At 46.2% G+C, this 11361-nt stretch overlaps 1 protein-coding gene across 1 annotated transcript; it reads left to right on the forward strand.

The window, feature by feature from the left end:
- Nucleotides 1-3889: 3889 nt before the first annotated feature.
- Nucleotides 3890-11361, forward strand: LOC311111112 (mitochondrial glutamate carrier 1-like). Its single transcript, XM_084153785.1, has 11 exons — nucleotides 3890-3972; nucleotides 4092-4350; nucleotides 4541-4666; nucleotides 4809-4864; nucleotides 4978-5068; nucleotides 8331-8388; nucleotides 8562-8622; nucleotides 8962-9115; nucleotides 9209-9363; nucleotides 9455-9530; nucleotides 9798-11361. The coding sequence occupies exons 2-11, from the start codon at nucleotides 4331-4333 to the stop codon at nucleotides 9949-9951; spliced, it is 951 nt and encodes a 316-aa protein (XP_084009911.1). The 5' UTR covers nucleotides 3890-3972; nucleotides 4092-4330; the 3' UTR covers nucleotides 9952-11361.

The following is an 11361-nucleotide window of genomic DNA, read 5'->3' on the forward strand; positions in this document are numbered from 1 at the left end:
GACAGTGCATGACAGAGCAAAAACCAAGCCGTGAGGTCGAAGAAATTGTCCGTAGAGCTCTGAGACAGGATTGTGTCGAGGTACAGATCTGAGGAAGGGTACCAACAAATTTCTGCAGCATTGAAGGTCCCCAAGAACGCAGTGGCCTCCATCATTCTTAAATGGAAGAAGTTTGGAAACACCAAGACTCTCCCTAGAGATAGCCGCCCAGCCAAACTGAGCAAACGGGGGAGAAGGGCCTTGGTCAGGGAGGTGAACAAGAACCCGATGGTCACTCTGACAGAGCTCCAGAGTTCCTCTGTGGAGATGGGAGAACCTTCCACTCCACCAATCAGGCCTTCATGGTAGAGTGGCCAGACGGAAGCCACTCCTCAGTAAAAGGCACATGACAGCCCGCTTGGAGTTTGCCAAAAGGCACCCAAAGGACTCAGACCATGAGAAACAAGATTATCTGGTCTGATGAAACCAAGATTGAACTCATTGGCCTGAATGCCAAGCGTCACGTCTGGAGGAAACCTGGTACCATCCCTACGGTGAAGCATGGTGGTTGCAGCATCATGCTGTTGGGATGTTTTTCAGCGGCAGGGACTGGGAGAAACTCCTCAAACACAGGTGTGCCAAGCTTGTAGCTTCATACCCAAGAAGACTTGAGGCTTTAATCGCTGCCAAAGGTGCTTCAACAAAGTAAAAAATATATATATACGTATATGCCATTTAGCAGACGCTTTTATCCAAAGTGACTTACAGTCATGCGTGTATAAAGTTTTGTGTATGGGTGGTCCCGGGGATCGAACCCACTACCCTGGCATTACAAGCGCCGTGCTCTACCAGCTGAGCTACAGAGGACCACTGAGTAAAGTACTGAGTAAAGGTTCTGGATACTTATGCAAATGTTATATTTCAGTTTTTTAATTTATTAGGTTGATGAGAGAAAAAAACGATTTAATTAATTTTAGAATAAGGCTGTAACGTAACAAAATGTGGAAAAAGTCAAGGGGTCTGAATACTTTCCGAATGCACTGTATATGGCTTTCCTAGGCTTTTCTCTTTTTGTCACACTTAATTTGAAAATATGAACTTTAGGGCTCAAAGTGCGGTCAATAGCAATAGATATTGCAATATCAATATCATAGATTTAGCAATATATTGATAAACTTCACCTGAGATGTGTAGCAACAGGGTTCAGCTTCACCAAGTGGAAGTAAGTAGATGAGCATCAGCAGTTTTACTCAGCATCGATGTGCTGAGCCTTGAAATAACAGCTAGGAATACATAAGCATCATGTCTTGATCACCTGATCTGTGTATTTTTATTTTAAAAAATCTTTATTTAACTAGGCAAGTCAGTTAAGAACAAATTCTTATTTACAATGACGGCCTACACCGGCCAAACCCGGGCGACGCTGGGCCAACTGTGCGCCGCCCTATGGGACTCCCAATCACGGCCGGTTGTGATACAGCCTGGAATCGAACCAGGGGGTCTGTAGTGACGCCTCAAGCACTGAGATGCAGTGCCTTAGACCGTTGAACCACTCGGGAGCACATATATACATCTCTGGAAAAAATTAAGAGACCACTGCAAAAATATAAGTTTCTCTGGTTTTACTATTTATATGTATGTTTTTGGGTGAAATTAACATTTTTGTTTTATTCTATAAACTACTGACAACATTTCTCCCAAATTCCAAATAAAAATATTGTCATTTAGAGCATTTATTTGCAGAAAATGACAACTGGTCAAAATAAAAAAAATTATGCAGTGTTGTCAGACCTCGAATAATGCAAAGAAAATAAGTTCATGTTCATTTTTAAACAACACAATACTAATGTTTTAACTTAGGAAGATTTCAGAAATCAATATTTGGTGGAATAACCCTGATTTTCAATCACAGCTTTCATGCGTCTTGGCATGCTCTCCACCAGTCTTTCACATTGATGTTGGGTGACTTTATGCCACTCCTGGCGCAAAGATTCAAGCAGCTCGGCTTTGTTTGATGGCTTGTGACCATCCATCTTCCTCTTGATCACATTCCAGAAGTTTTCAATGGGGTTCAGGTCTGGAGATTGGGCTGGCCATGACAGGGTCTTGATCTGGTGGTCCTCCATCCACACCTTGATTGACCTGGCTGTGTGGCATGGCGCATTGTCCTGCTGGAAAAACCAATCCTCAGAGTTGGGGAACAATGTCAGAGCAAAAGGAAGCAAGTTTTCTTCCAGGACAACCTTGTACGTGGCTTGATTCATGCATCCTTCACAAAGACAAATCTGCCCGATTCCAGCCTTTCTGAAGCACCCCCAGATCATCACCGATCCTCCACCAAATTTCACAGTGGGTGCGAGACACTGTGGCTTGTAGGCCTCTCCAGGTCTCCGTTTAACCATTAGATGACCAGGTGTTGGGCAAAGCTGAAAATTGGACTCATCAGAGAAGATGACCTTACTCCAGTCCTCTGCAGTCCAATCCTTATGGTATTTTGCAAACCTCAGCCTGGCTCTTCTTTGCTTCTCATTGATGAAGGGATTTTTTCTAGCTTTGCACGACTTCAGCCCTGCCCCTCGCCATGCACTTCACTCCAGCTGCCGTTTGCCATTCTTTTTGTAGGTCACTTGATGTCATCCTACGGTTGTTGAGTGACATTCGAATGAGTTGGCGGTCATCCCGGTCAGTAGAGAGTCGTTTTCGCCCTCTGCCGGTCTGTAGGTTTGTTGTCCCCAATGTCTGCTGCTTGACCTTGTTCTTATGAACCGCCGTCTTTGAAATTTTAAGGATGGAAGCAACCTAACGCTCACTGTATCCCTCTGCCAGTAAAGCCAGAATTGAACCCTTCTTTTCCTCACTCAAAACGTTCCTTTTCAACTCTTTTGGCATGGTCAATAGTTATTTTTTGATTAATATTACTTTTGAGGTACTATTAGCACTGTTTTTGCCATCCAGCTGGTCCTATTGCAAGAGGATAGTGATAACCACAGCAGTGGTTTTTATACTTTTCCTCGTTAAATAAGATTTGGTTCAGGTGATCACCTAATCAGTACCTAATTCAGTAGAATGAGGTGTGCCTGTGTTGGAATTCAACAGACACTGGAATGGAATGGCTGTCATACATGTAGTGATGCTGATTTAAGAAAAATATTCAGTGGTCTCTTAATTTTTTCCAGAGCTGTAAATACAAGTATGTTGAAGGTTCACTGAATGTGCAATGATATGTAGTTAATGGGTGAACTACGTTAAGTCAGGTTTAGCTGACAATCACACTAAAATCTGAACGTGCATGGCAGATAGGTGGTGGGAAGGGTATAGTGTTATGTTGATGTATTCATTCATGATTTATTAACAAACTAGATGTGGTAAGTCTCTCCATTTCCACATGTAATCCGTTCCTGGCAATGAAAAATACATGAACTCATACTGTAGATATAAATGAAAAGCAGACATTGAGTAGACAGACCACTCCTGTTGCTCCTCTTCTGTACTATTCTATACCAAGGTTTTGTCCCCCCCCCCCCTCCCTACACACACACACATAGCACATAGCACAGTAGATCCTTTTATAAGGACAACAAAGCAAAATGTTCGGTCAAAGGTATATTGTTACAAACCTGCAAAGAGAGAAGGAGTGCCGTGAGCTGACAGACTAGACCTCAAACAGATATACACCCATATTTCTAATCACAGTATTGAATGTCCCATCTCCCTCTCTCTTTCTCTGCTTTCTCTTGCTCCATTCAAATACAATGTACACACACACACACACACACACACACACACACAAATCAGGAGAGATTTGGGAGGAGTAGGAGTAGAGGAAATCGAAGAAGGAGTGGAGGTTAGAATTAGGGTTGAGGGAGGGGTGGAGGGGAAGGATTGATGTGATTGGTCCAGAAGGAGGGTGGATGTACTATCTGCTTCTTCTGAAAACATGGCTCAATGAATGAACACTCTTCATTTCAGGTAGCCAGCCAACACAACATTGAGGTAAATGCTATTATGCCCAGGGATAAGCCAAGTACTTTCCATGCATAGATGTTTCTCAAAGCTTTAACTGAGGGTCAGATTACTGTTCTGATATGGATTTGTACTCTGTTCTTTTCCAGTTCTCCTCCACAGCTGGCCAATTATTTGACTGACGGACGGACTGACTGACTGACTGACTGACTGACTGACCAACTGATTGACTGACTGACTGAAACTGACGGCTGAACATTGGCTGGTTGACCGAGTTATTCTCCATCTATCTTCCACCAATCCACTGTTTTCCTTAAACACGGAGGTGAATATCACATTTAGAGATACACAGACAGAGGAACTGCCAGAGTAACTGTGTCTCAGATAGATGGCTGACAAGCAGATCAGGTAAGTACGGATAAGGACATTTAGATGGAAACAGAAGAATCTGAGAGGGTTTTATCAAATGTTTTAATTGATGTTTTAGATTGAATCTTGAACTAATTCCTCCACCATTTTGTTATTCTCTTTTGTTATTCATTGGTCATTCTAACCTTTTTCACCCCTTCTCACCCTTCTCTCTTTCTCTCCCTCTCAGTTTACCTGCCAAATTGATCAATGGGGGAATTGCTGGACTGATTGGTGTGACATGTGTATTTCCTATTGACCTGGCCAAGACCCGTCTCCAGAACCAGCAAAATGGTTCCCGTCTCTACACCAGCATGTATGTACAATGCTGTTCAACACACACTTTTAACCAGTCTCATTTAGAAATTCTAAAACAAACGATTCACTTGTAGTATCTGCTTACCTCTGGTTGATTCTCTGAGGTCTTTGCACAGTAATCTTCTGTGTTCACTACACAGGTCAGATTGCCTTATCAAGACCATCCGATCAGAGGGATACTTTGGCATGTACAGAGGTAGGACAAAAGAGTCTGTCTGTGTGTGTGTGTGTGTGTGTGTGTGTGTGCACACAGGTTTGAGTATGTTCTTTGTTTATTACTCTGTGTCTCTCTATTTATTTGACCATTAGGTGCTGCTGTGAACCTGACTCTGGTCACTCCAGAGAAGGCCATCAAACTAGCTGCCAATGACTTCTTTAGACAGCACCTGTCCAAGGATGGGTGAGTAGGGCTCAGAGGCCTCTTTCAAACACCTGCCTGTCAAATACTATCATACACCAGTCATAACTGACTGGCACATCAACCTCTTGCCCACTCTGATCTCCTTGAATTGATGTACTTGAAAGATGTAGTGTATACTATATCAACTTAACTAACTTCTTGTTTGGATTTGATATAAATATCACTTCAGGATGCTAATAATATCTTCACTATGTGCTTTGATCCAGTGGTAATGCATTAGAGGTATAAATATTTTGTAAACATACAGCATGGATGATAGGACCAATCCCATAAGCCCCTGCAGCATTGTCCGCATGACATACCTGGGCTATCTTTAGCGTCCCTCAACACTTCCATGGCGACCAAGAACATGGCTGATAAATTATTGAGTGACCTGCGCTAGCGAACTGGTGAATTATTAACATGTTTCTAAGACTGTGTGAGTATGTGTGTGTGTGTTTCTAAATGTTTCTATATGTGTATCACTAATGGTATGTTTATTGTTTTATGCATGTTTATAGTCTTGTCCTATGTGTTGTGGCAGATCAGGGGGTTGGGTCAAAACGTTTACACAGATCAGACACAGACAGAGTATGAGTAGCTCGGTTTCAAGGGTGTTTATTAATAAAATAATCAAAAGAAAAGGTTAGGTCTCCCCCATGAGACCCTCTCCAGGATACTGTCTCCAACTCCATGGAAGTTACCTTCCTTCCCCCCAGTCCTCTCTCATGTGCTGCCCTTCTGGCAGCTTTATGGGCCTTGCACAGCTGGTGAGCAATCCGCCCTTAATTACTCACCAGCTCCCAATCAGCCCCAATTAGTCCTGTCTGGGGAGCCCGTCAAGACCTGGCACGTCCAGCAGATGGAGCCACCGCCTCGTGATGTAAACTCCATCTGTTACCAGGCCTCGACGAGTCTCCCCCTGGTGGCTGACCTGCTGTACGCAACACCCCTCCCTTAGCTATGTCGGGGAGGGGACGGTCTTCAGTGCAACGTCTGTCTCCCTTCTCGGTAGGGCATCCGCGTTTCCATGCTTCGCCCCTGACCTGTGCACAACAGAAAAAGAGAAGCGTTGAAGGGACAAGAACCACCTGGTGACCCGATCGTTTGTGTCTTTACCCCTGGCCAGGGGAGCATGGTCCGTGACCAGGGTGAAGTGGGTACCTAACAGGTAATACTTGAGAGTGTCTAGCACCCACTTCACCGCCAGACACTCTTTCTCAACAATTTAGTATTTCTATTCTCTCGGTATCAGCTTTCGGCTGATGTACATAATGGGGTGCTCCTCCCCATCGTGTATCTGGGACAGAGCGGCCCCTTGTCCCGTATCACCTGCATCTGTCTGGACCACCATCGGCACCTGGAAATCGGGCGTTATGAGAATCGGATGGGAGCACAGCGCTTCCTTCAGACGGCTGAACGCTGCTTCTGTCTCGTCCGTCCATTTCACTGTTTTCGGGAGGCGGGCCCTGGTTAGATCGGTGAGAGGGGAAGCTATAGCCGCAAAGTTGGGGATAAACCGGCTATAGTATCCTGCCAGTCCCAGGAAGGACTTGACCTGTGTCTTGGTGCGTGGAACGGGCCAGTCACGTACCGCGTGAACCTTCCTCTCCTGGGGCTTGACGTTCCCCCGTCCGATCAAATACCCCAGGTACTCCACCTCCTCGAACCCTAGCTTGCATTTCTTGGGATTTGCGGTCAACCCAGCTTGCTTGGAGGCGCGTCAGGTGCTCCTCCCAACCTTGGCTGTGGATGATAATATCATCCAGATAGGCCGCTGCGTACTGCTGGTGGGGTCGAAGCACTCTGTTCATCAGTCGCTGGGATGTGGGCGGGTCTCCGTGGAGACCGAACGGGAGCACCCGGTACTGGTACAGACCGTCTGGTGTCGAGAACGCCGCCTTCTCCCGGGAGGAGGCTGCCAGTGGTACCTGCCAATATCCTTTGGTCAGGTCAATGGTGCTGATGTACTGGGCCTTTCCCAATCGGTCGATTAGCTCGTCCACCCTCGGCATGGGGTAGGCGTCGAATACGCTTATGTCGTTCACACCCCGGAAATCATTACAGAAGCGGAGGCTACTGTCCGGTTTGGGCACCAACACAATGGGGCTGCACCATGCACTGTGGGTCTCTTCAACGACCCCCATCCTCAGCATAGCCTCCACTTCTTTCATGGCCTTCCGTCGGGCCTCCGGAATTCAATACGGCCTCTTTCTTACCGTTTCCCCGGTGGTGTTCAATGAGGGTCGTGCAGCCCGGCTTCTCAGAGAACACCGGCGTGTTCCGATCGACAAGCTCCCGGAGCTCTTGCTTCTGGGCCGGGTCGAGGTCCTCACTGCTCGGGACCACCACTGGTACCGTTGGCGTCCTGGGTCCCGACCATAACACGGCCAAGGCTATCCTCTCGTGCCACTTCTTCAACAGGTTCACGTGGTAAATCTGTTGAGGTTTCCGTCTCCCCGGTTGCCGTACGTGGTAGTTGACAGGTCCCAGTTTCTCGACCACCTCGTATGGTCCATGCCATGTGGCCAGGAACTTACTTTCGGCTGTGGGGATCAACACCAACACTCTGTCTCCCACCTGGAATTCTCTGGGCTGGGCTCCCCGATTGTAGACCTGGGCTTGGGCGCGTTGGGCCTTCTCCATATGTTCCCTCACGACTGGCCGTATGGCTGTCATCTGCTCCCGCATCGTCTCCACGTGCTCTACCACGCTGCGTAAGGGTGTCGGTTGGGCTTTCCACACCTCCTTGGCGAGGTCCAGTAGGCCACGGGGCCTCCTCCCGTAGAGGAGTTCAAACGGGAAAAACCCAGTGGAGGATTGGGGTATTTCTCGGATTGAGAACATTAGGTGGGGTAGCAGCTGGTCCCAGTTCTTCCCGTCCTGCTCGATGACCTTCCGCAGCATCTGTTTGAGCGTTTTGTTAAAGCGCTTGACGAGCCCATCCGTCTGCGGGTGAAAAACGGAGGTCCGGATCTGCTTGATCTGCATGAGGGCACACAACTCTTTCATGAGGCGGGACATAAACTCTGTACCTTAGTCTGTCAGGATCTCGTTCGGGATGCCCACCCGGCCTCGACGAGTCTCCCCCTGGTGGCTGACCTGCTGAACGCCACCGTGTATAGAAACAGGGAGTTAGCATGATGCATTTATGTTGTGTGCGTTTTGTTTAATGTATGTAAAACCCCTGAGATAGCACCAGACCATCCAGAGAAAGAAGTAATTGAACCAAAATAATTATGACATTTCTTCTCTCTCACAGTCAGAAGCTCACCCTGCTGAGGGAGATGCTGGCGGGTTGTGGTGCTGGTACATGTCAGGTAAGCTCAGCCAGGGTATCAGCCTCAGACAGCTCTCTACTACAGCCTTGTGGCTCAACAGTAGTTATGCACACTAGTAGTGTGTCTGCCTGGGTATTTGAACTCTTCTGAAATGAAGTCACACTCTGTCTCTCCATCTCTTTGTCTCTTTGTCTCTCCATCTCTTGATGCAGGTCATCATCACCACTCCCATGGAGATGCTAAAGATCCAGCTACAGGATGCAGGGCGGATAGGTGAGAGATGGGTAGAAGAAGGGGAGAGCAGGTTGTATGTTCCCCTGTTCCCAGTCAATGTTTTATGACTAACCAGTGTATTGTCAGCCAAACAAGCACTAACAGATCATAGAGATCTGATCCGTTAGAACTAGTAAGAACCAGCATTGTTATTGTGTCAATGTACCAATAGTTATTGTAATGCTTGAACACATTTGTGACTCTTCCTTGTGTTCCTGTGACTCCCCAAATTTATTTTTGTTTGCCAACTTCTCCTGAGACATTGCTGCTTCCCTGTCCCTGGTTGATGATGTCACACTGATGATACTGATGTTGCTGTGTGTGTTATGACACTTGTAGAGGCTCAGAGGAAGCTGATGCCCCAGGCTGCAGGTGGGGCCCCTGGGGGCCCAGTGGAGGTGAGGACCCATACAGCCATGCAGCTCACCCGGGAGCTGCTGAGGAGCCAGGGCATCGCAGGGCTCTACAAGGGCCTGGGGGCCACACTGCTGAGGTACATCTGCACAGAGACACAATGGCAATCTTGCAAGAACACACACAAATGAAGATGATACATATTTGTTGTTCCATTCCTCTGTTCTCTTAGGGACGTGCCATTCTCCATAATCTACTTCCCCCTGTTTGCCAATCTGAACAGCCTGGGTGGCCGTGGGGCTGATGGCCCCGCTCCCTTCTATGTGTCCTTTGCATCAGGCTGCATCGCTGGCAGTACAGCTGCTGTGGCAGTTAATCCAGTGGATGGTAAGGACCGTCAAGTGTGTATACAGGTATGAGTGTGTATTCTGCCTGCCGTGTGCCCTGTAAGCCAATTGATACAGTATGTGTGTTACAGTGATTAAGACCAGAATTCAGACCATGACACGGGGAAGTCGGGAGGACACCTACAGCGGAGTGACAGACTGCATCAGGTAACCTCTCCTTCTCTAACTCTTCCACTGCTTCCCTCCTGGTTTTGGTGTCTGTGAGTTCAACCAACCTAATCCACCTTTCCCTAAAATGTGAACAGCAGACCTATGAAGAAAGAAACATGATGACAGGCATTCTCTGATCGATTATATCCATGTTATATGATGGAAGAACATTACAACATCTACTGGTACTATTAAATAAATGGAGAAGGCATTTTAGGCTAGAATATAGATACACCCCTATATCACAACCCTCTTGTCTAACAGGAAGATTCTGCACCAAGAGGGTCCCTCTGCTTTCCTGAAGGGGGCGTACTGCCGTGCTCTGGTCATTGCTCCGCTCTTTGGCATTGCACAGGTGGTCTACTTCCTGGGAGTGGGAGAGTTCCTTCTCAGCTTCCTGCCTCAATGGAACAACTAGTCTTGCACTTTCCTCTCCTGCACAGCTCACATTGGAGCCAGGTAATCTGGCACCTACCTCTCCTACACAGCCCACATTGGAGCCAGGTAATCTGGCACCTACCTCTCCTACACAGCCCACATTAGCCTAAGGCCTAAAGGAGTTAGTCAGGGTCAGACAGAACAGTGTGTGTGTTCTAGACCAGAGTATGTCCTCTGCACCTGTTGAGGGTGTTCTGATAGGTCATCCTTTTTACATCCCCTACGTGAGATGAATTACTGTAAATATTTGAATTTAGGTCTGATTTAGAATTGTATGATAAACATTCAATATCATTTCAAGTGTACTTTTAGTTGTGCTTTATCAAGGTTTAGTCATGGAATTCTCTCTATTGTTTTTACTAAGATGTTGCTATCATGATATAAAAATCTGTTCAATCATGTTAACTCAGTATATATCTGTCTCAACATGACTGTACTGTAATATATTCTCTCTGTATTGATACTGTTTTATTGTAGTTTTGTGGCTGTTTTGCACAGCTTCTGTACCTCTTTCCAAATTGTGTTTCCCTCTTCGTCCATAAAGAAGCTTTAGAATTGCATTCTTCTTCCAAGAATGCATTGAGTATTTCATCACAGTGATGCTAAGAGATGATCTGGGGTGTATCCAGGATTACCAAAGATATAACATAAGATGTTGGCAGATGTTGGAAACGATGTAATCAAGCTGTGTGCCTAGAAAGAGTCAACATTGCCTGCAGCAAACGTAGCTGGTTGGTGACATTGGTGATTACACACCAAACACAATTAGCTGCCCAGCCACCATCTTGGCACCATTTTGTGACTAGATGTCAGTTCAGGGACCTGCCTGAATTTGTCCAATAGAAACTCTCATTTTCGTTGCAAAATGTTTTCCATTTGGAGTAAACAGTTTCTGTTGCAAAACATTTTGCAACAGAATCTGGTATATGAATACACCCCAGGGTTCTGAGAGTGGCCCTTCACTCACAGCACTCAACCAATCAGAGTCAAGTCATCTAATCAAAAAGATAAAAACCCACCCTTGACATTTGTGCAAGCCCATTGCCATTATCATTACTGAAAGGTACATTTGTAGGCCCTGTGTGACCCTGTATCATAAATGTAGTTACCTAGATTCTATATATTGTACTGGTTTTCACTGGACCGTTATTCCCTCTCCTCAGGAGGACACATGCACGTCCAAGCACTTTTATGTCACCACCCCTCTTCCCTCCCCTGTAGATATGGTGGGTGTTGGGTTATAAGTTCGAGTCGTGAATATGGATGTGCACTGAAGGTGTAAAACAGACTGACAGCTATTTTATTATTCATGTGAGGTAAAATAAGAACAGAAAAAATGTATTCCTCTCGTACATATTGTTGTCTGAAAAAAATGAATGGGATTGTGCTA

This window comes from Coregonus lavaretus (genome assembly GCF_964263955.1).
Source record: "Coregonus lavaretus genome assembly, chromosome: 37".
In the NCBI taxonomy this organism is placed as follows: domain Eukaryota; kingdom Metazoa; phylum Chordata; class Actinopteri; order Salmoniformes; family Salmonidae; genus Coregonus; species Coregonus lavaretus.